This window comes from Lissotriton vulgaris, chromosome 9 (assembly GCF_964263255.1).
Source record: "Lissotriton vulgaris chromosome 9, aLisVul1.2, whole genome shotgun sequence".
NCBI lineage: Eukaryota > Metazoa > Chordata > Amphibia > Caudata > Salamandridae > Lissotriton > Lissotriton vulgaris.
In genome coordinates this window covers 1240896490-1240921582 of record NC_141697.1, presented here as the reverse complement: position 1 = coordinate 1240921582, position 25093 = coordinate 1240896490, and the positions used below count along the sequence as shown (strand labels likewise).

General features: G+C 49.4%; 1 protein-coding gene across 1 annotated transcript in view; it reads right to left on the bottom strand.

Moving 5' to 3' along the window:
- Nucleotides 1-25093, bottom strand: part of STAB1 (stabilin 1) — a 756575-nt gene that overhangs the window by 372905 nt on the left and 358577 nt on the right. The window contains exons 26-29 of the mRNA XM_086939405.1: nucleotides 17610-17768; nucleotides 17223-17318; nucleotides 9840-9935; nucleotides 776-823 (exon numbers count right to left, since the gene is read on the bottom strand). Of these exons, the coding sequence (XP_086795531.1) occupies nucleotides 776-823; nucleotides 9840-9935; nucleotides 17223-17318; nucleotides 17610-17768 (399 nt within the window). The remainder of the gene's footprint in view (nucleotides 1-775; nucleotides 824-9839; nucleotides 9936-17222; nucleotides 17319-17609; nucleotides 17769-25093) is intronic.

Here is a 25093-nt window from a genome sequence, read left to right as displayed (position 1 = left end):
ATTTGTGGATGTGCTCTTTGTGAAAGGGAGGAATGCTGTCACTCACAGTGAAGTTAGCCAATGGCTGAAGCAGGCTGACCCACTGTCCAGGCTGTGCGCTCGAGTGGAGGGAGCAAACTTTGAATTACAAAACAACAGACCAATGGTCTGGCTGAAGGTAAGTACAATATACATATATTTGTTGTAAAATCAAAAGACCTTGGCTAATGCCAGACCTAAAAAGGCGTACTGATGTGTCCTTCGTCCTGGGATGAAGGTACTTTAGCACACACATTATGAACCAGTGCAGAAGTTCAGGGGTGACATGCTTCATGTTCGCCTAGGAAGAGTCTGATTGGCTGTTAATTCTCGCTCACCAGTGGTTGCCTTTTCAGTTCCCAAAGCCTCAAGGGATTTGTAGTTTCTTGTATAATTAGCACGCTCTGTAATGCTTTCAGTCTTATGCTGAAAGTCACAGGCAAAGCCTCAAAAGTTCTAGGACTGTGGATTGACACGTTATCAAAGGCACTTTGTGAAACAAGTGGGGGTTGTGAATTCACTAGCACTTCCGGTGATCCTAGAAATTCCTACAACAAATCAACAAGATACTGCAGATGGTGTGTGTATAGCGCTACAAGGCCATTCTAAGGCAAAATGGGTTTAAAATAACATAACGTAATATAGTTTAACGTAACATAACATAGCACAGCACACCACAGCATAACAAAACATAGCACAGCATAACATGGCATAGCATAGAACAGAACAAACCATTACATAAGGTGACAGGGCATACCTTAATCCACTGATTAAATTCGGCGAAGTCTGGGTTGCTCTCAAGCTCCTAGGACAGAAGGCAGTGCAGGGGTTAGGACTTGGCATTAACACTCCTCCGCAGACCCGCTCGGACACCCGCCGAGGACGTTGATGACCTTTGTGCTCACCCGCCCTGCGCATTACCCTTCACCTCTTTCTTGCCTTTTGTGAGCTTCATTCACAGGGAAACGTACACTTCTGTGTCACTTACTCTTGTGCAGGTGGGAGATGCCCCCCTACACCCCTCCATGACCCTCCCTAAACCCCTCTTACTCCTCCCTAATTCCATCCCCTGCAGTAGTAAGTCTTCCCATTTTTACACGCATTTCCTCTCACACTTACTACTAAAATGTATACTCAGTGGCGACCAGCATGGATCCGGGGTGTCGGGGTGGGCAGGGGGCGAAGGGGTAAGGGGGTGTGAGCAAAGAAAAAGATACTTACCTCCTTGCCTCATCTAAACATATCGTCTCTCATCTGCGTCGGCCGAACAGGAAGCAGCCAGCAATCACAAAGCTGCAATTCAGAGTTGTGATTGGCTCCCCTAAGCCAACCACAACGCTGCATGCAGCGTTGTGATTGGTCTGAGCGCCATAGTTTGGCGCTCAGAGTGGTACTGGGGGCCTGGGCGTATTCTCCATGCAGGCTGTAATGCAGCCTGGGTGGAGAAAATACTAAGTGTGCCGGACTGTTTGACTGGCTCGAGAAGCCGGCCAAAGTGTCATGCGCACTTCAGTGTGCCCACCACTCCACCCCTGCCCTGCTCTGAGAGCAGAGCAGCCCCGCCCTGCAAAGATGCCGCAGCAGGAACAAATAAAATGAGGATAACATCAAGTTAGTATAATTTTATTTTTCCTTTCTTTCACTGCTGCAAAGCAGTGGGGCGACGCTCCTCCGCCTTAGTGGAGCAGCCGCTGCTGTGTACAGTTAGGAGTGTGGAGACTCTGCAGTCAGGGCAGAGAACTTTGGAGCACAGCTCAGGCTTGGAGGTTTGGAGCACAGCTCAGGCTTGGAGCTTTGGAACACAGCTCAGGCTTGGAGTTTTGGGGCACAGCTCAGGCTTGGAGCTTTGGGGCACAGCTCAAGCTTGGAGCTTTGGGGCACAGCTCAGGCTTGGAGCTTTGGGGCACAGCTCAGGCTTGGAGCTTTGGGGCACAGCTCAGGCTTGGAGCTTTGGGGCACAGCTCAGGCTTGGAGCGTTGGGGCTCAGCTCAGGCTTGGAGCTTTGGGGCACAGCTCAGGCTTGGAGCTTTGGGGCACAGCTCAGGCTTGGAGTTTTGGAGCACAGCTCAGGCTTGGAGCTTTGGAACACAGCTCAGGCTTGGAGCTTTGGAACACAGCTCAGGCTTGGAGTTTTGGGGCACAGCTCAGGCTTGGAGCTTTGGGGCACAGCTCAAGCTTGGAGCTTTGGGGCACAGCTCAGGCTTGGAGCTTTGGGGCACAGCTCAAGCTTGGAGCTTTGGGGCACAGCTCAAGCTTGGAGCTTTGGGGCACAGCTCAAGCTTGGAGCTTTGGGGCACAGCTCAAGCTTGGAGCTTTGGGGCACAGCTCAAGCTTGGAGCTTTGGGGCACAGCTCAGGCTTGGAGCTTTGGGGCACAGCTCAGGCTTGGAGCATTGGAACACAGCTCAGGCTTGGAGCATTGGAACACAGCTCAGGCTTGGAGCTTTGGGGCACAGCTCAGGCTTGGAGCTTTGGGGCACAGCTCAGGCTTGGAGCTTTGGAACACAGCTCAGGCTTGGAGCTTTGGAACACAGCTCAGGCTTGGAGCATTGGAACACAGCTCAGGCTTGGAGGTTTGGAGCACAGCTCAAGCTTGGAGCTTTGGAACACAGCTCAGGCTTGGAGCTTTGGGGCACAGCTCAGGCTTGGAGCTTTGGGGCACAGCTCAGGCTTGGAGCTTTGGGGCACAGCTCAGGCTTGGAGCTTTGGGGCACAGCTCAGGCTTGGAGCTTTGGGGCACAGCTCAGGCTTGGAGCTTTGGAGCACAGTTCAGGCTTGGAGCGTTGGGGCACAGCTCAGGCTTGGAGCGTTGGGGCACAGCTCAGGCTTGGAGCGTTGGAACACAGCTCAGGCTTGGAGCTTTGGGGCACAGCTCAGGCTTGGAGCGTTGGGGCACAGCTCAGGCTTGGAGCTTTGGGGCACAGCTCAGGCTTGGAGCGTTGGGGCACAGCTCAGGCTTGGAGCTTTGGGGCACAGCTCAGGCTTGGAGCTTTGGGGCACAGCTCAGGCTTGGAGCTTTGGGGCACAGCTCAGGCTTGGAGCTTTGGGGCACAGCTCAGACTTGGAGCTTTGGAACACAGCTCAGGCTTGGAGTTTGGGGGCACAGCTCAGGCTTGGAGCTATGGGGCACAGCTCAGGCTTGGAGTTTGGGGGGACAGCTCAGGCTTGGAGCTTTGGGGCACAGCTCAGGCTTGGAGCTTTGGGGCACAGCTCAGACTTGGAGCCATGGAGCACAGCTCAGGCTTGGAGCTTTGGAGCACAGTTCAGGCTTGGAGCGTTGGGGCACAGCTCAGGCTTGGAGCGTTGGAACACAGCTCAGGCTTGGAGCGTTGGAACACAGCTCAGGCTTGGAGCGTTGGGGCACAGCTCAGGCTTGGAGCTTTGGGGCACAGCTCAGGCTTGGAGCTTTGGGGCACAGCTCAGGCTTGGAGCGTTGGGGCTCAGCTCAGGCTTGGAGCTTTGGGGCACAGCTCAGGCTTGGAGGTTTGGAGCACAGCTCAAGCTTGGAGCTTTGGAACACAGCTCAGGCTTGGAGCTTTGGGGCACAGCTCAGGCTTGGAGCGTTGGAACACAGCTCAGGCTTGGAGCTTTGAGGCACAGCTCAGGTTTGGAGCTTTGGGGCACAGCTCAGGCTTGGAGCGTTGGGGCACAGCTCAGGCTTGGAGCTTTGGGGCACAGCTCAGGCTTGGAGCTTTGGGGCACAGCTCAGGCTTGGAGCTTTGGGGCACAGCTCAGGCTTGGAGCTTTGGGGCACAGCTCAGGCTTGGAGCTTTGGAGCACAGTTCAGGCTTGGAGCGTTGGGGCACAGCTCAGGCTTGGAGCGTTGGGGCACAGCTCAGGCTTGGAGCGTTGGAACACAGCTCAGGCTTGGAGCTTTGGGGCACAGCTCAGGCTTGGAGCGTTGGGGCACAGCTCAGGCTTGGAGCTTTGGGGCACAGCTCAGGCTTGGAGCGTTGGGGCACAGCTCAGGCTTGGAGCTTTGGGGCACAGCTCAGGCTTGGAGCTTTGGGGCACAGCTCAGGCTTGGAGCTTTGGGGCACAGCTCAGGCTTGGAGCTTTGGGGCACAGCTCAGACTTGGAGCTTTGGAACACAGCTCAGGCTTGGAGTTTGGGGGCACAGCTCAGGCTTGGAGCTATGGGGCACAGCTCAGGCTTGGAGTTTGGGGGGACAGCTCAGGCTTGGAGCTTTGGGGCACAGCTCAGGCTTGGAGCTTTGGGGCACAGCTCAAACTTGGAGCCATGGAGCACAGCTCAGGCTTGGAGCTTTGGAGCACAGTTCAGGCTTGGAGCGTTGGGGCACAGCTCAGGCTTGGAGCGTTGGAACACAGCTCAGGCTTGGAGCGTTGGAACACAGCTCAGGCTTGGAGCGTTGGGGCACAGCTCAGGCTTGGAGCTTTGGGGCACAGCTCAGGCTTGGAGCTTTGGGGCACAGCTCAGGCTTGGAGCGTTGGGGCTCAGCTCAGGCTTGGAGCTTTGGGGCACAGCTCAGGCTTGGAGCTTTGGGGCACAGCTCAGGCTTGGAGCTTTGGGGCACAGCTCAGGCTTGGAGCGTTGGGGCACAGCTCAGGCTTGGAGCGTTGGGGCACAGCTCAGGCTTGGAGCGTTGGGGCACAGCTCAGGCTTGGAGTTTTGGGGCACAGCTCAGGCTTGGAGCTTTGGGGGGACAGCTCAGGCTTGGAGGTTTGGAGCACAGCTCAAGCTTGGAGCTTTGGAACACAGCTCAGGCTTGGAGCTTTGGGGCACAGCTCAGGCTTGGAGCGTTGGAACACAGCTCAGGCTTGGAGCTTTGAGGCACAGCTCAGGTTTGGAGCTTTGGGGCACAGCTCAGGCTTGGAGCGTTGGGGCACAGCTCAGGCTTGGAGCTTTGGGGCACAGCTCAGGCTTGGAGCTTTGGGGCACAGCTCAGGCTTGGAGCTTTGGGGCACAGCTCAGGCTTGGAGCTTTGGGGCACAGCTCAGGCTTGGAGCTTTGGAGCACAGTTCAGGCTTGGAGCGTTGGGGCACAGCTCAGGCTTGGAGCGTTGGGGCACAGCTCAGGCTTGGAGCGTTGGAACACAGCTCAGGCTTGGAGCTTTGGGGCACAGCTCAGGCTTGGAGCGTTGGGGCACAGCTCAGGCTTGGAGCTTTGGGGCACAGCTCAGGCTTGGAGCGTTGGGGCACAGCTCAGGCTTGGAGCTTTGGGGCACAGCTCAGGCTTGGAGCTTTGGGGCACAGCTCAGGCTTGGAGCTTTGGGGCACAGCTCAGGCTTGGAGCTTTGGGGCACAGCTCAGACTTGGAGCTTTGGAACACAGCTCAGGCTTGGAGTTTGGGGGCACAGCTCAGGCTTGGAGCTATGGGGCACAGCTCAGGCTTGGAGTTTGGGGGGACAGCTCAGGCTTGGAGCTTTGGGGCACAGCTCAGGCTTGGAGCTTTGGGGCACAGCTCAAACTTGGAGCCATGGAGCACAGCTCAGGCTTGGAGCTTTGGAGCACAGTTCAGGCTTGGAGCGTTGGGGCACAGCTCAGGCTTGGAGCGTTGGAACACAGCTCAGGCTTGGAGCGTTGGAACACAGCTCAGGCTTGGAGCGTTGGGGCACAGCTCAGGCTTGGAGCTTTGGGGCACAGCTCAGGCTTGGAGCTTTGGGGCACAGCTCAGGCTTGGAGCGTTGGGGCTCAGCTCAGGCTTGGAGCTTTGGGGCACAGCTCAGGCTTGGAGCTTTGGGGCACAGCTCAGGCTTGGAGCTTTGGGGCACAGCTCAGGCTTGGAGCGTTGGGGCACAGCTCAGGCTTGGAGCGTTGGGGCACAGCTCAGGTTTGGAGCTTTGGGGCACAGCTCAGGCTTGGAGCGTTGGGGCACAGCTCAGGCTTGGAGCTTTGGGGCACAGCTCAGGCTTGGAGCTTTGGGGCACAGCTCAGGCTTGGAGCTTTGGGGCACAGCTCAGACTTGGAGCTTTGGAACACAGCTCAGGCTTGGAGTTTGGGGGCACAGCTCAGGCTTGGAGCTATGGGGCACAGCTCAGGCTTGGAGTTTGGGGGGACAGCTCAGGCTTGGAGCTTTGGGGCACAGCTCAGGCTTGGAGCTTTGGGGCACAGCTCAAACTTGGAGCCATGGAGCACAGCTCAGGCTTGGAGCTTTGGAGCACAGTTCAGGCTTGGAGCGTTGGGGCACAGCTCAGGCTTGGAGCGTTGGAACACAGCTCAGGCTTGGAGCGTTGGAACACAGCTCAGGCTTGGAGCGTTGGGGCACAGCTCAGGCTTGGAGCTTTGGGGCACAGCTCAGGCTTGGAGCTTTGGGGCACAGCTCAGGCTTGGAGCGTTGGGGCTCAGCTCAGGCTTGGAGCTTTGGGGCACAGCTCAGGCTTGGAGCTTTGGGGCACAGCTCAGGCTTGGAGCTTTGGGGCACAGCTCAGGCTTGGAGCGTTGGGGCACAGCTCAGGCTTGGAGCGTTGGGGCACAGCTCAGGCTTGGAGCGTTGGGGCACAGCTCAGGCTTGGAGTTTTGGGGCACAGCTCAGGCTTGGAGCTATGGGGCACAGCTCAGGCTTGGAGTTTGGGGGGACAGCTCAGGCTTGGAGCTTTGGGGCACAGCTCAGGCTTGGAGCTTTGGGGCACAGCTCAAACTTGGAGCCATGGAGCACAGCTCAGGCTTGGAGCTTTGGAGCACAGTTCAGGCTTGGAGCGTTGGGGCACAGCTCAGGCTTGGAGCGTTGGAACACAGCTCAGGCTTGGAGCGTTGGAACACAGCTCAGGCTTGGAGCGTTGGGGCACAGCTCAGGCTTGGAGCTTTGGGGCACAGCTCAGGCTTGGAGCTTTGGGGCACAGCTCAGGCTTGGAGCGTTGGGGCTCAGCTCAGGCTTGGAGCTTTGGGGCACAGCTCAGGCTTGGAGCTTTGGGGCACAGCTCAGGCTTGGAGCTTTGGGGCACAGCTCAGGCTTGGAGCGTTGGGGCACAGCTCAGGCTTGGAGCGTTGGGGCACAGCTCAGGTTTGGAGCTTTGGGGCACAGCTCAGGCTTGGAGCGTTGGGGCACAGCTCAGGCTTGGAGCTTTGGGGCACAGCTCAGGCTTGGAGCTTTGGGGCACAGCTCAGGCTTGGAGCTTTGGGGCACAGCTCAGACTTGGAGCTTTGGAACACAGCTCAGGCTTGGAGTTTGGGGGCACAGCTCAGGCTTGGAGCTATGGGGCACAGCTCAGGCTTGGAGTTTGGGGGGACAGCTCAGGCTTGGAGCTTTGGGGCACAGCTCAGGCTTGGAGCTTTGGGGCACAGCTCAAACTTGGAGCCATGGAGCACAGCTCAGGCTTGGAGCTTTGGAGCACAGTTCAGGCTTGGAGCGTTGGGGCACAGCTCAGGCTTGGAGCGTTGGAACACAGCTCAGGCTTGGAGCGTTGGAACACAGCTCAGGCTTGGAGCGTTGGGGCACAGCTCAGGCTTGGAGCTTTGGGGCACAGCTCAGGCTTGGAGCTTTGGGGCACAGCTCAGGCTTGGAGCGTTGGGGCTCAGCTCAGGCTTGGAGCTTTGGGGCACAGCTCAGGCTTGGAGCTTTGGGGCACAGCTCAGGCTTGGAGCTTTGGGGCACAGCTCAGGCTTGGAGCGTTGGGGCACAGCTCAGGCTTGGAGCGTTGGGGCACAGCTCAGGCTTGGAGCGTTGGGGCACAGCTCAGGCTTGGAGTTTTGGGGCACAGCTCAGGCTTGGAGCTTTGGGGCACAGCTCAGGCTTGGAGCTTTGAAGGACATCTCAGGCTTCTATGTTCTAGGTTCTAGGATCTAGGTTGTCTTAGGCACCTTGTCGTGATTAATTGATTTAATACATTTAATTTTAAATGAATGAATCATCTGGCTTCTTATATGACCATTTTTAAAGCATGAATTGGAATTTTATTGTGAAACTTTGTATATTGTTTTATCGTGTTTTTATTGTACTTTTATGGCATTTTTTAAACTTACTGAATAAAGTTATTCAAATATTGTTTGTTATCTGTTCTTCTAGATCCCAGCATGGTGGGTTTATGTCCTGGTTGTCCGGTGTGGGATGTGTTTGGGCGTGTCCGGAGGGGACTAGGAGGGTCCAGGGATACCCACAGCAAAGGAACTCAACCTCCAGCATCAAATTCATGTTCATTTACCCAAAGGATGGTTTTTAGTCTGGCAATGCGTCCTGTACCTACATTCCAGGAACCCTGACTGGAGGACCATGTGCTTTAACACGATCAGGACTTATGATGTTTCCTTTGCATTCAGCTTTACGTTCTCCCTATGCTCGAGACACATTTCATTTGTCTAAACAGTGTGATTCTGGAATGACCTTGTTATTCAAAACCAAAACTGAATAATCACTCTAGCTATGTCCATAGTAGGCATTCCAGGGTTAACTATATAGAATACTAGGATAATAAACAAGCTTTCATGTTTGATGGTGAAAAATATGAATGAACCTTCTACTGCTTTAGCTGTATTGCTATTGGGTGTTCAGGGAACAAGGAAAGCTGCCTTACAACACAGGGCTACTATTGACTATTTGCTTTTAAAACATAACCCTGGCAGTGCAGATTTCGAAGGATTGTTTGACCATTCCACGTCCATCCATTCACATCCTAATGCCTTACATGAATTACTCAAAGGGGTAAAGCAAGATGTGGACACAGGGTGTGGGGACTGGTCATTTGGATGGTCGCCTGATTTTGGGCAACTTGATTATATTTTAACTGTCATTTTCATTATACTTTGTATTTTGATTTCTATGTGTTGCTGAATGCAATGTGTGCCTAAATTACATCTTTGTTTCATTCTAGAACTAAGACTTTTCTAATTATTAATCAATGGTCAAGGGGTGGAGTGTAATGCTACAGGCATTTATAGATATTGTGAGATCATGTGTTGACCATTGACTTCATGTTGATTTATTTTACAAGTTGTGAGTACGGTTTCATCTTATGTCTGTCTGTCCTGCCTTTCAGCTGCAAACACAGGCAGGCCCCAGGTTACTTGCGCACACACAGAAATGTTTATGGTTTTCACTTCAGCGAGCGGGAGAGGTAAATTGCTAGAACAGACACGTGTGGGCAGCGTATAAGGCCCAAGGATGAAAAAGTGAAGAAATCTGCCTCCGCTCTCATCGGAGCCTGGCCAGCTCCCTTGAGTGACCTAGACGCAGAGACTGCAGCCAGCACCCACAGCGCAGATGAAGGGAGGGGGAGCTTCTAGAAGCCTCTCTCTGTGGTAGTAAGAGTACCTCTTGGCGCTTTGACAGAAACTCTCCCGCGGAGTGGATGCACTGCCCAGGGCTAATGTGCCCGGTTGGACATCTCCCCGCCTGAGACTGTCAACGAGTTCCCCAGTCGTGCTGGCAGAGATGATACTAAACAAACAGCAGGTGATGTATAGTTTAAATTACTCATTCTTGTGTACATGCAGTTATCTTTCTACGCATTTATTCTTGTGTATATACATTCATTATATGCATTTAATTCACATGTGCATTATTGCTACTTGATATATGAGAACTTGCTGTATAAATATTTCCCTTTACTTGGTAAATGAGTGTTGAGCTCTGTTTATGTTGTACCTTGGTAGTCTAAAGGGGTGTAGAGTCCTATTTTGAAGACTGTTCACATTGTATCATGATGGTTTGAAGTCTTGCTCAGGTGTTCAGAAGAGATAGCATGACAATTCCTCTCACCTTGAGAGGGTCATTCTTTACTGCTCAGGTATCAGGCCCTGGGCTCCTGCCAAGAATAATCAGGAGCTGGAGATGCGGCTAGATCGAGCGATCGCCTCCTTCCTTAACTGGTTCCGCTGGAAAATACTTTGCAGCACTAAAGATGTAAGAATTATAATGATGTGAACTTACGTATAAAACATCCCCGTAGCACGACATTCCATCGCCTGCAAAGTTTTCTGGGCATATGCAGGTCCGCTCCCCAGCGCCAAGAGGCCGGCATTCAGCCTGTAGAGAAAAGCACCAAGAGGTGAGTACACAGCACACTTTGGCAGAGAGGGCCACGTTCAAGGGGTCTGCTCCACATCCTGTGAACAACAACTGCAAACCCTGAACACTCGAACACATTGAAGAACATCAGGAGCTGTTCTGAAAGTGACTCAACCGTTTCCATCATAAAGTGTTATTTCACTGTTTCTGCTCTATGTTAAAGGATTATGGCAACACTTTGCAGAGACAAAGATGGACCTGAACCTAACACTTCATTTCCTTATTCAGTACAAATGACAAAAAGTCAGAAGTAACTGCTATCCGTGATTTCCAAGATACAATTCTAACACCACTATCCTCGAGCAGACCAGCAGCGTGGTGAAGGAATGGATCCCAGTGATAGGTCTCCGATGGAGGAGCTGGCAGCATCGTGAAGAAATAGATCCTAGTGAAAGGTCTCTGATGGAGGAGTTGGCGGCGTGGTGAAGGAATAGATCCTAGTGAAAGGTCTCCGATGCAGGAGCCGCCAATGTGGTGAAGGAATAGATCCTAGTGAAAGGTCTCCGATGCAGGAGCTGGCAGCGCGGTGAAGGAATGGATTCCAGTGAAAGGTCTCCGATGCAGGAGCTGGCAGCATCGTGAAGAAATAGATCCTAGTGAAAGGTCTCCGATGGAGGAGCTGGCAGCATCGTGAAGAAATAGATCCTAGTGAAAGGTCTCTGATGGAGGAGTTGGCGGCGTGGTGAAGGAATAGATCCTAGTGAAAGGTCTCCGATGCAGGAGCCGCCAATGTGGTGAAGGAATAGATCCTAGTGAAAGGTCTCCGATGCAGGAGCTGGCAGCGCGGTGAAGGAATGGATTCCAGTGAAAGGTCTCCGATGCAGGAGCTGGCAGCATCGTGAAGAAATAGATCCTAGTGAAAGGTCTCCGATGGAGGAGCTGGCAGCATCGTGAAGAAATAGATCCTAGTGAAAGGTCTCTGATGGAGGAGTTGGCGGCGTGGTGAAGGAATAGATCCTAGTGAAAGGTCTCCGATGCAGGAGCCGCCAGCATCATGAAGAAATAGATCCTAGTGAAAGGTCTCTGATGGAGGAGCTGGCAGCGCGGTGAAGGAATGGATTCCAGTGAAAGGTCTCCGATGGAGGAGCTGGCAGCATCGTGAAGAAATAGATCCTAGTGAAAGGTCTCTGATGGAGGAGTCGGCGGCGTGGTGAAGGAATGGATCCTAATGAAAGGTCTCTGATGGAGGAGCTGGCAGCGCGGTGAAGGAATGGATTCCAGTGAAAGGTCTCCGATGGAGGAGCTGGCAGCATCGTGTAGAAATATATCCTAGTGAAAGGTCTCCGATGGAGGAGCAGTCAGCGCGGTGAAGGAATGGATCCCAGTGAAAGGTCTCCGATGGAGGAGCTGGCTGCGTGCTGAAGGAATGGATTCCAGTGAAAGGTCTCCGATGGAGGAGCCGGCAGCGCGGTGAAGGAATGGATCCTTGTGAAAGGTCTGTTATGGGGAAGCTGGCAGCGTGGATAAGGAATGGATCCTAGTGAAAGGTCTCCGATGGTGGAGCCAGCAGCGTGTTGAAGGAATGGATCCCAGTGAAAGGTCTCCGATTGTGGAGCCAGCAGCATGGTGAAGGAATGGATCCCAGAGAAAGGTCTAGGATGGAAGATCCGTCAGCATGGTTCAGGAATCGACCCTTGGGAAAGGTCTCCAAAGGAGGATTCAGCAGCGGGGTGAAGGATTGGATCCTAGTGGACGGTTTCCAATGGAGGATCCAGCAGTGTGGTGAAGGAAGGGATCCTTGTGAAAGGTCTCTGATGGAGGAGCTGGCAGCGTGGATAAGGAATGGATCCTAGTGAAATTTTATTTTATTTATTTTATGTTCTTGTATAGCGCAAGAATCGACCCCTTACGAGGTATCTCCGCGCTTTGCTCGCAAGATGGATTAGTTGCTATAGAACAGAGAATGTGGATGAACACTGATGTTTGGGAATATTTAATCTTCCTGGAATAATACGGTTTTTAGTTTCTTCCTGAAAGAAGAGTGATTGTGGGTTTGTCTGAGGTCAGTTGGAAGATTGTTCCAGAGCTTGGGCCCTACCAAAGAGAATGCTCTGCCCCCTTGTCTGGTTTTTTTGACAAGAGGGGTTTTGAGTAGCAATTGATTGCTTGACCGTAAGGCTCTGTCAGGTTTATAGACAGGTAGCTTTTGGAGCAGGTAGTCAGGACCTTTCCCGAACAAGCACTTGTGGACAATGCAACAGATCTTGAATTTGGTGCGTTGTCTTATTGGCAGCCAATGCAGTTCACGCAGCAGGGGTTTAGAGGGAGTTCTGGGGGGGGCATTCAGAACCAGTCTTGCTGCAGTGTTTTGGACTACTTGGAGGCGATTAATAGCACTCTCATTGGCTTGAATAAGGAGTCCATTACAGTAATCAATTTTGCTGATCACCATAGTCTGCACTAGGGTCTTTCTATAGCTGTCAGAAAGGTAGGGGAAGACTCTTCTTAACAGACCAATGGTGTGAAAGCATGCCCCAGCGACTGCATTCACGTGTTCCTTCATGGTAAGGTCCCGATCCAGCTTCACCCCTAGATTTTTTACTGTAAGTTTAGGGGTGGGTACTGGTCCCAAGTCAAGGGGCCACCAGTCGGGGGACCACAGTAAGGATGCTTTTCCAAAAAGCATTAGCTCCGTTTTTCCAACGTTGCATTGGAGGCGGTTGACAGCCATCCAATTGGAGATGGCCCTCATTCCTTCTGCAAAGTTGTCCCTAACGTTGGAGTTGAAGGAATGGAAAGGGTAGAGAAGCTGGGTGTCGTCAGCGTAAGACACCGGGGTGAATCCATATTTTCTCACAATCTCAGCGAGGGGGGCCACGTACACATTAAACAATGTGGGGCTTAGGCATGAGCCCTGTGGCACCCCCTTCGTGAGCACCCTGGAAGCAGAGCGATATGGTCCCAGGCTGACGGATTGTGAGCGCCCGGACAGAAAACTCTCCAGCCAAGAGAGGGCTTGACCTCCTATGCCCACTCCCTGTAAACGGCTCGTGAGGATCTTATGGGACACAGTATCAAATGCGGCCGACAGGTCTAACAGCACCAGAATCATTGAGCCTCCTCTGTCCTGTGACATCTTGATGTTATCGGTCACGGTGAGGAGAGCAGATTCGGTGCTGTAGTTGGGCCTGAACCCAGATTGGGAGTGGTCCAGGCCCCCTGTCGCCTCAATGAACCTGGACAAGTGGATGTTAACATGTTTTTCGGCCAATTTACTCAGGAGGGGCAACAAGGAGATGGGACGGAGGTTAGAGAGTTCTGTCCATGGGGAGGTGGCATTTTTACGAATAGGATTCACCACTGCCTCTTTCCATTGTTGGGGGAGTTTGCCTTCTGTATAGGAGAGGTTCAAAACTCTCTGGATAGAGGGACAGAGGTCGGTGCAGAGCATGTTCATCACTCTGGGGGGAAGAAGGTCGAGAGGGGACCCTGTTTTTGTGGTATTTAATAAGGATTTTATCTCGTCCTTAGAAATTTCCGGAATCTTAATGAAAGTTTCAGTATTGGTTTGTGGACAGGGAGCGTCAGGCGTCAGGCGTCTGTTGGGGTGTTTGGCCAGTATTTTTTTATAGATGATATCAATTTTTTCCTCAAAAAATAGGGATATTTTGTTGCACAGATCCTGCGAAAAAGTGTCAGGACTTTCGCAGGCTGTGGGGTTGGTGAAACTTCTTAGGATTTTATAAAGTTCTCTGGTAGAGTTGTCTGCTTCGTCTATTTGGGACTGTAAGCTAGTTTTCCTTGCCTTTTTTATGTTATTGTAGTAGGAGGAGGCAGCTTGCTGATAAAGCTCTTTACTTTCGCTGGAGTGGTTCTTCCTCCATTGTTTCTCAAGCTTTCTACACTTTTGTTTCTCAGTTTTTAGAGCTTCAGTGTACCAGATTTCTTTTTTGTTATTGGTGGTTGGTAGTTTGACCAGTTTTTGAGGAGCTAAGAGGTTTATTGTATCGAGGAGGGAGTCGTTAAGTTTGGCCAGGGCCAGATCAGGGGTATCAGAGTCGGAAAAGGTAGGAGTTTTCCATGTTTCTACAAATGCTTCCGGGGATATCTTGTGCCAAGGTCTACGTTTAATGCTCCTGGAGGCAGAAGGTTCGGGAGGTTTGGTGAGTTGCATGAGGGAGAACTCCAGCATGCTATGGTCAGTCCAATATACTGATTTGGGGGGATGACAGTGAATTGAGGGATCATTAGTAAAAATGAGATCTAAGGTGTGGCCTCCTCTGTGGGTGGGACCACTATTTCGTAGGTGTAGGCCAAGTAGGGCAAGGTCCTCCAGTAGGAGTTTGGCATCAGGGTCCTCTGGTATGTCTACATGGATATTAAAATCACCAAGTAGGATGAAATGCTCTTTGGCTTTCATATGAGGGGCAAGAATTTCAGTGAGGGCCAGGGTGAAACTGGTGTCAGTTCCTGGGGGGCGGTAGACTAAAGCGCCTTTCCAGTGATGTTTATTACTGGTATTTATTTTAAAGATCATGATTTCCATAGAGGGAAGAAGAGCTTGTTCTAATATGGAGATATGGAAACTGTCTTTATGTATTATGGCAGTGCCGCCACCTGTTTTTATCGGGCGGTCTTGCCTCAGGATTTTATATCCTGTGGGGATTCCTGTCATAACAGATGGAATAGTGTGGGGTTTTAGCCAGGTTTCCGTTAGGAAACATATTTCCGGTTGGTGGCAGCTAATGGTATCCCATATTTCAATGCAGTGGCGTGGAAGGGATCGAACATTAAGCAAGAAACTTTTCCAGCCTTTATGAGTGGCTTTAGGAGTAGGAGCGTGCCCTGGTATCAGTGTATTACAAGTGGTGTGAAAACCACACTTATCACATGAGAATGGTCCTTCTGGGTAGGGCCAGCCACTATGTAAGCATTGGTAGAGATCATGTGGGCGAAGCGAGTGTAGAAAATCAGAAGAGTACCTGATGAGAGGGTCTGTAGGGGAGACCGGGGAAGGGGGGGGTGGGAGGGCATGTAGGCAGGGTGGGTGGCCCCTGGTCCCGTCCAGTCGCGGACGGGCGCAGACGGGCTACTCTTTGGCTACTCTTCGGCGTAGCTTCGGCTCCACTGCGCGCGATCGCTGCGCGCTCAGGGGAAGGCGAGGGCTAAGTTGCCCCGAGAGCCCCAGCTGCTAGAGCGCTAACCGCCCAGCAGTGTGGGAACAGGAAGTGGTGTCCTCCCTCTAGCTTCCGCGAGAGAGCGAATCAGAAGCGTGTCCTCTGCTGGCTTGCACCAATCAGCAGGGTGTTGAAGTGGTGAGTGAGGGCAATGCGGAGCTCAATTTTAAAAAGGTTCCGTTTTGAGTACAAGTAAATAAAACAGTTTAAAATGTTTCAAAACAACAGAGAAACAAGCGCAGGCTCAGCGCTATAGCCTGGGCGAGCAAGCGGTTACAGGTACTGCCACTACCCCTTACCGCAGCGCCAGGAAGTCACGCTCCGCCTAAGTAGCCCCGAGAGCCCCAGCTGCTAGAGCGCTAACCGCCCAGCAGTGTGGGAACAGGAAGTGGTGTCCTCCCTCTAGCTTCCGCGAGAGAGCGAATCAGAAGCGTGTCCTCTGCTGGCTTGCACCAATCAGCAGGGTGTTGAAGTGGTGAGTGAGGGCAATGCGGAGCTCAATTTTAAAAAAGTTCCGTTTTGAGTACAAGTAAATAAAACAGTTTAAAATGTTTCAAAACAACAGAGAAACAAGCGCAGGCTCAGCGCTATAGCCTGGGCGAGCAAGCGGTTACAGGTACTGCCACTACCCCTTACCGCCGAAAGGTCTCAGATGGAGGACCAGGCAGCGTGGTGAAGGAATGGATCCTAGTGAATGGTCTCTGATAGAGGAGTAGGCAGCGTGGTGAAGGAATGGATCCTAATGAAAGGAAGTCAGTAGCTTGGTGAAGGAATTAATTCTAGTGAAAGGTCTCCGATGGAGGAGTCGGCAGCGTGGTGAAGGAATGGATCCCAGTGAAAGGTCTCCGATGGAGGAGCCGGCAGTGTGGTGAAGGAATGGACCTTAGTGAAAGGTCTCTGACAGAGGAGCCGGCAGCGTGGTGAAGGAATGGATCCTAGTGAAAGGTCTCTGATGGAGGAGCCGGCAGCGTGGTGAAGGAATGGATCCTAGTGAAAGGTCTCTGATAGAGGAGCAGGCAGCGTGGTGAAGGAATGGATCCTTGTGAAAGGACTCTGATGGAGGAGCCGGCAGTGTGGTGAATGAATGGATCCTAGGGAAAGGTCTCTGACAGAGGAGTCGGCAGCGTGGTGAAGGAATGGATCCTAGTGAAAGGTCTCTGATAGAGGAGCAGGCAGCATGGTGAAGGAATGGATCCTTGTGAAAGGAAGTCAGTAGCTTGGTGAAGGAATTAATTCTAGTGAAAGGTCTCCGATGGAGGAGTCGGCAGTGTGGTGAAGGAAGGAATCCCAGTGATTGGGCTTCGATGGAGGAGCCGGCTGATGCTCTCCCATCAGATCCAGGTGGTTCTCACCTCTGAGCGAAGTGATGAACTATTGTCCACTGAGCTCTGAATGATGTCCTCAGGATTAGTTGGGTTATTGAAAAGGGAAGATGATTCTCATGGACAAAATGTGAAAATGATTCCGACCCAGTGGGCCAGGTAGCATTAGTGATTGGTACAACCTCCCCTGCCACACAAATGCTGCTTTCCTTCTAGAGGAGTCAATCAAACGTCACTGCTTTCGGCCACACAGTTTAATTCTGGCTGTAGGGTCCTCACAGCCGCAAAGAAGCACTTCACCAAGATAAGCAGGAAAGTCCTTACTGGCCCCGGTAAGGGGTACTAGAGCTGTATCTCATGGCTCTGGTTCAATCCTTAGTCCTCGGTGACCGCTCTCCAACACGGTATGTGGAATTAATGTGCGGTGAGACAAGCCCCAGGGTTGGAGCTGCATGTCTGTTCCCACCAGGGGCCAGTATGGCATCCTCCGAGTGCCATGAGGACCTTCATGTTCAAAGAGGCACTGGTAAGAATATGAGCAACCAGCATAATGTTTCCATCTTCAGAACCTTTCCCAGGTCTGAAGCACCGAAGGACAAAGGAGAGTGAAAAGTGACCTCCACTCACTGGAACCTTCCATGGTACAGAAAGACCTAGATTTATTTTCCTACCCTAAACCGTCCTCTTTCGCATCTGGAGACAGAAGACCCTGTTCATCCCTCTCTGAGCACAGAGGCTGGTCATCAAATGTCAGTCACTTCAGTGATTCATGAGAAGGTGTGGCTTCCTAGAGATGTCTCACTTACCATATCGTGACAGTTGCCGTTGTTTTCCAGACATGGGTTCAGCAGGTCACAAAGATACCCGTCCCCCGCGTACCCTCGTTTGCACGAGCACGTGTTCTGTGGACAGAATGGACAGACAATGTGAATGTAAGATGTGCAACACAAACTTCACACTTTAAGGATGTGATCTAGTAAAGCTTGATGTAAAGTCCTTGCTATAGAGCAATGAACTAGTGTATGAAACTGAAACTCAAGATGGTGGCGAGAGCTTCCTTCGAGCAGACAGAACAGGAAGTATAAGATAGATTCAGAGACTCATGAGGGAGGGGCCAGGCCAGCACCAGAAGAGAGTTCAAGCTGAAGGCATATAGAGTAAAAAGGCACCTCTGGTCAACATATTTACGATACCTCTCCTGGTTCCAAGAAGGTGCAGTCTGCGTTGATGTGGCACCCTCCTCTGCTCTCCAGCTGGCAGTTGTCGATGGGCAGGCAGACTCTGCCATCACCCGTCCAGCCGGGGTTACACTGACAGGTGGCGGTACCAGGACCAGTGCTATTGCAGACGGCCTGCAAACAAAATGACCACATAACATAAATATATAGAGCACATAAATGCCATTTCAACTGGACCTTGCAAATAAAAGTCTTAAAAATGCCACAACTATGAGGGCCCTTTAATACCCACGCTCATACAAGAGATCAATGAGTGACATCATATAGGATGTGTCTATGAAAGCACTGAGTTCACAGGCTACATGTTGAGATCAATAAATACGATAGCAATATACACCCTGATGTATGCATGCATAGCAGCGGCAGTACCAATAAATGCAACACCAATGAACGCTGTACTACACGCACACACACGATCATCAATACCAGCAAAGGCAATAGCAATGTCTGCTGTAACCAATGCATGCACAGTTATGTCAATTTCCTTTAAATCCAATGTCGATGTACACTACATTATGCCGTCAATATCAGTGAATGCAATATTGATGTATGATGTATCCACTGTACGTATAATAATGAGAATATCGGTAAATATGATATCAATGACCACCATGTTACAAGTACACACACTCATAAATGTGTGTCATTGCTGTCTGATTCATCCGAGAAGACCTCCCAAACCCAAGCCTACCGATTGACAGGTCACGGGTGGGGTTACACTTAGCCCAAAGACAAACGCGCACCCAGGGAAAACCCAGATCAATCCCACAGACAGGTAGTCACACCACAAACAGGCCAGAGGAGAGTGGCCCCAATAAAACACGTTTGGCCAAAGGTGCGCGTTCCCAAAATACCACAAAGTTAGATGCCATATGTAGTTAGGAACACTCAGCCAATCAGGACACAACATAAATGCCGCATGGGGTGATCATACGTGTACCACACCAGACATCTGGACTCTCACACACTGGCCCACACTAGCTCTCCCGAGGTCGAGAGTCATCTGTGTCCCCCTTATCAGATCTTTTTTCTTGTTATTTATGACTATGATGCTTTTCAAAGAATACTGAAGTGTTTTATTGTACACAAAAAATTTATATATGTGTATATGTGTGGTAAAAACTTCTGTTGCTTGAGACTGTGCTCAGACCCACCTCTGTCGATACTCTCCCGGCTGCTGTGTTTAACTAAACCAACTTGTTCCTGTTTTGCCAAATGCCTCTTGTCTTTTCATTTATTTAAGTTAAAATCATGTTTGCAAAACATTTTGGTGAGCCAGATAGGAGAGATTGGTTCATCAAGCCCAAATGCTGTCAAAGTATGGACCCTGGACCGAACGGATGGCACCTCTGCGCAACGAGATCGGTGAGCAGATGCCATCATTGATTAGAGGTTCGGCTGAATCCATGAGTCAGAGGTTCATCCAGAGACAGCCGTCCCAGGGCAAGAGACTACATATGATCCGCAGTCCCAGTATGCGGAGTGTGGCAAACTGGGATAAGCACGTAGATCACTTTTGCTTTTCCCTTAGTCAGCACGCTAGAGAAGGCGAAGACAGCTACAGTTGTATTGCTTGGACCACTGGGCATGAGACAAAGGGTACGCTTGTCTCTGGGTGTGATACAGGGACCGCTTGGACCATTCGGACACAGACAGTATGCAGAGGCTCTGGGTGTGATATGGAGCCAGCATCTTTGTCTTATTTTTTGTCTAAAGGAGCTTTGTTAGTGCTATCAGTTTCTTAACACTGAAAGTATCTGAAAGAAGTGAGAGGTGTTATTCACTTGGGTCGCTAGGCATGACGCAGCCTGTAAGCATGACCCCTGGGTGTGACATAGGGTGTAATTTGGACAGTCGGGAAAATTTGTAGCTTGGAGAATAAGGTATAGCTTGTGCCTGGCCACAGAGGGCCAAGAGTTGGCAGCTGTCCCTTTTTTCTCTGCACAAATCGTTGCTATTTTTGTCCGCCGAGCCAATATTGACAGACTATGGAGCTCCCTTAGTTCCGTGTGGTACAAGGAGCATTCCTCACCTCTGGCTGTAGGGACGGGAAGGTGAGGGACTGGGAAGGGACTATGTTTTTTTGGACAAAATAACAGTTTTTTCTGTCAAATCTTTTCTCTTCTAGTCTTTTTTAGATTTTCCCATTTTATGCATTATTGTAGTTGAAGTACTGTTGAAATTTTGCAAATTGTGCTTAATGTTAAATGTTGTGTCATGTTAAATACGTTTATGAGTTTCATGAATTAATAATTATTTTTTCTACAAATCAAAATTCCAGATTTGCTATTTCTCTGCTAAAAGTCAACTCATATTGTTTTGAACTAACCGTTACACTTTGTTGCAGGATGTTATTTTTTTTATTGCATTTGTCATTTGTCAAACTGTTAAAAGTCTGTTGATGCATTCGTTTTAAGGTCGAGCCTAGCACAGCGCGCATGCGCTGCTCTATGGGAGGCTTCTTGTGAGCATTCTAAACTTCTCCGTGTGAGTTTGGTAACTACCACACATTCTATTGGCCTTTGCAAGTGGTTTTCAATAATGAAAGCACGCAAATGGCCAAACACGGGTGCAAGCCCCACCACAAAGGCGAGACCTATTGGCTATGCCAGTGCTTCTTTAGAACTTCTAACCAGTTGATTGTTTCTGGTACAACCCAGTGTACACAGTTTCCTCCACAATTTAAGGGAGAATCTGTTATTATTTAAAATCTTAAAACCAAAAGTTTTTAATCCTTTAAAAACAAGTACTCTAATCCACCATGGAGACTCCACTCGACCATATGCAAGCGAGTCTCCAGATCCATCATGGAGACTCCACTCGACCATATGCAAGAGAGGTTCACTGATCCATCATGGAGACTCCACTCGACCGTATGCAAGCAAGGTTCCCTGATTCATCATGGAGACTCCATTCGACCCTATGCAAGCAAGGTTCTGAAATCCATCATGGAGACTCCACTCTACCACATGCTAGCTAGGTTCTCTATTCCATCCTGGAGACTCCACTCGACCATATGCAAGCGAGGTTCCCTAATCCATCATGGAGACTACACTCGACCACATGGAAGCGAGGTTCTGTAATCCATCCTGGAGACTCCACTCGAAAATACTCAAGCGAGGTTCCCTAATCCATCATGGAGACTCCACTCGACCACATGCAAGCAAATTTTCCCTAATCCATCATGGATACTCCACTCGACCACATGCAAGCGAGGTTCCCTAATCAATCATGGAGACTCCATTCGACCATATGCAAGCAAGTCTGCCCGATCCATCATGGAGACTCCACTCGACCATATGCAAGAGAGATTCACCGATCCATCATGGAGACTCCACTCGACCATTTGCAAGCAAGGTTCCCTAATTCATCATGGATACTCCACTTGACCACATGCAAGCGAGGTTCCCTAATCAGATGCAAAGCGGACCTATGCATTACCATGTATAAAACTGGAATAGTGCTGATACAAGCAGCCAACAGCGAACTGAATAAGTTCGACAATATATTTCCGACCTTAAAGGAATCATTAGAGAGGGCAAGATGTCAACTACACCGGACCCCATCAGAAGGCAATCCAGTCAATAACAATACTATTAACAGAGGCGACAATCGAAATAGAGGACATCAGGATCAAGCTACAAGACTAGGAGAACATATTAAAACTGAAATAGGAATGACAACATCTGAGAATGGGACAGAAAGGACAGAGAGGACTACAAGTCATGCGAACAAAGAACAGGACCAAATCCAAATTGAAGATTTGACGCCGCCCCCAAATGTAGAGACTCCATTAGAGGGTTCAAGATATAAACTACACCGGACCCCTCCAGAAGACAATCCTGATATTAACAACACTATTACTAGAGTCGCTAAACGAAATGGAGGACTTCGGGATCAAGCTACAAGAACAAGAGACAAAACTATAATTGGAGTTACAACTTCTGAGAAGAAGACACAAAGGTCAAAGCGGTCTTCAAAACATTCGAACAACGAACAGAACCAAATCCAAAGGGAGGAATCGCCGCTGCTCCCAAATGAAGAGACACCTCATTTAGTGCGAACTTCTCCTGCGAGTGAGCCAATCAATGATAACCAGGAAACCAATAGAATAGAAGGTACCAACCATTCCTTACCTCTCTCTGGTACAACTCAAGAGACACTTAGAACATCACCCACAAATGCATTCGTAACATCACAAAATATAGACAACACATCCCTCATCGCAATCAGAATCGGTACTGACATCCACACCGAGTATAAAAAGAAAAGGATCTCGGCTAAAAGAACTGTTCAGAAACAGAGAATAGCGAAATGCAAATCACGAACAGAAAGCCTACTCATCCCTAAGAGATCACTCCAAAATCAGAAAGATATCAAAGAGCTTCAGAAAATAATTGGGAACATGGCACAAGACACACTTAGTACTCGACAAGCGATGAAAAAAATATTAGAAATGACGGTAAGCACCCACTCCAAGGTCACACATATCCAAAATCTGGTACACTCCTCACAAAGAAAGAGCAACGAGACAGCCATGCCACTATCAAATAGACACAACCGACCAATTAGGACGAATTCCTGGTCGAAGGAGGAGACCCTTGCCCTACTCCGATCATATGAACCATTGAACCACAAGAAAGGGGAGATAATCAAAACAGTACCAATCGATCACAATAGAACATCCAGACAGAATGAAAGAAAACTCAACCTCAATAATTTACAACAAGTTCAGCTAACAGCCGAATCGAAAAATCTGAACCCTAGTAACTCAATGAAACCTATGATATGCCTTCTACTCAACTGTCGCTCTGCAACCAAACACGCATCAGACATAGCAGACCTCATCATCAACAAGGAAATCGATTTGGCAATCCTTACAGAAACGTGGTTATCGGAGTCATCATCTCCAACAATGGATTTGCTAGTACCTCCTCAGTACAACATTGTAAGACTAGATAGAATAAAGAAGATAGGAGGAGGTTTAGCCTGCATTCACCGATCGGATATTGAGATCAACCAAATACAATCCGACCCACTAGAATCTTGTGAATACCTAGGTCTTAATATAAGATCAGCAGACAATCAGAGATGCAACCTGCATGCGCTTTACTACCCACCCGGAGAGAACGCCAAGTTCACTGACCAGTTAATGGAGATCATAATGGCCAACTCTAACACCGACGCCAATAACATTTTCTTCGGCGATTTCAACTTACACTGGGATGACTGCAATGACAAATTAGTCAACACGCTCAAAGATTTCCTCTCGGAGCTCAACCTCACTCAAGCATGCACGCAATCTACACACTCTAAAGGAGCAACGTTAGACTGGATAATCTCAAGAAACAAAGACACATCAATCCTCTCAATTGACCCGTGTGACTGGTCCGATCATCATGACATAACATTTTTGATACCCACATTGAAAAAGAGCAAGACCTCGCAACCCGTCAAGCTCAAAAAATGGACTCGAGACACAAAAGAGGAGAATATTGAGTTACTAATAGATTGCTGTGAGAGAGACCTAAAGCTTCCTAGCAACCTGCAGAATGTAAATGATATGACAGATCACTACACAACATCAATTTCGAAAATTGTCAACAACACCATGCCATTAAAAATGAAAAGAGTCTCAGAGAAGATAAAAAATCCATGGTTTAATGGGTCACTGAACGAAGAAAGACGAAAACTGAGAAAAGCTGAAAGAAAATGGAGACAACATCCATCATCCCCCGAGCTGAAATCCCTCAGGAAAATTAGAAACCAATATAACAAAAAGATCATCAATTCCAAAAAGGAATTTATAAGATCTGAACTTGATAATGCCAAAAACAGACCAAGGAAATTATTTGATATCTTAAAGCAACAATCAAATAAACTAGCAAAATCTGCCCAAGAGAACACGAAAACTCTACTAAGCTGCGAAGAATTCTCGACATTCTTCACGGAGAAGGCCAACTCGCTAGAGAAAGAGCTTAAAAGCGCTGCGGATAATCTACCCACCCAACCAGTATCTACGATCGACACCAACTTGAAAACAGATTGTAACAAGATCAAAAACAAGGCTCACTGGGATACCTTCAAATTATATGACCATAATACCGTCGCTAAAACGCTCTCGGATATCAAACCTAATAACCACTATCACGACCCTCTACCCGCGAAATGCGTAAAATAAATCAGCCATATTGTTGTTCCAATCTGGACTAAAATTATAAATGCATCGCTTTCACAAGGGATCCTCCCAGACTGCCTAAAAACAGGACAAGTCGTCCCCATACTCAAAAAACCGACAGCGGATGCAACAGATCCGAATAATTTTCGCCCAGTGACCAACATACCTTTACTTGCCAAACTAATTGAGAAATGCGTGCAAGGCCAACTGAACCAACACATCACCAACTTCTACCTACTAGACGATTACCAATCAGGATTCAGAGCAGGACATAGTACGGAAACAGCGATCCTCCATAATATTGACGACGCTCTACAGGCCCTAGATCAAAATCGAGCATGCCTACTGATTCTCCTGGACCTATCTTCTGCATTTGACACTGTAAACCACGAAGCATTACTGTCCAGGCTGCAGGACAGGATGGGAATATCTGGTAATGTGCTGAATTGGTTCGAATCATTCCTGCGAAACAGAACACAGAGATTCCTGGTCAACCAAGCACTCTCACCATCATACCCTAACTCAATCGGAGTCCCTCAAGGATCGACATAATCCCCAGATCTGTTTAACTTGTATGTCGAACCTCTTACAGAAATTCTCCGAAAGTCACAGATATCTTATCACATGTATGCGGATGACACGCAAATATACATAAAGATCGCGTCCCTGGAAGACATTGAACTAATGAATGAGACGTTAAAAATGACATTGCAATGGTTAACAACCAATCATCTGAAGCTGAATGTTCACAAAACTGAGTTCCTATTAATTGCACCTCCAAGGAGCCATACGGAAATGAAGGAATGGACCAAGCTGGTGACAGCGTTAAACTGCACCCCAACCCTAGTCAACTCAGCGAAATCGCTGGGAATCACATTAGATGAGAACCTCGACATGCAAGCCCACATTAAATCAATGGCTAAAAGTGCCCGTTTCCACTTGAACTACATAAGAAAACTGAAACCATTCATCTCAGAGGCAGATCTAAAACTTACAGTCCAATCCTTAGTTATCTCAAGGATCGAGTATGGATGCACCACTTTAGACAGTCTACCAAAAACATCTATAGCACCACTAAAAGCATGTCTCAACGCAGCGGCAAGACTTATCACTGGATCGAGGAAATTCGACCATTTCTCTCCTCACCTGAAAGCATTAAACTGGCTACCCTATGAAGCCAGAATTCAACTAAAAATAGCGTGTATCACCCATAAAGCGCTCCACTACAACACACCAAGATACCTAGCCGGGAAAATTGAAC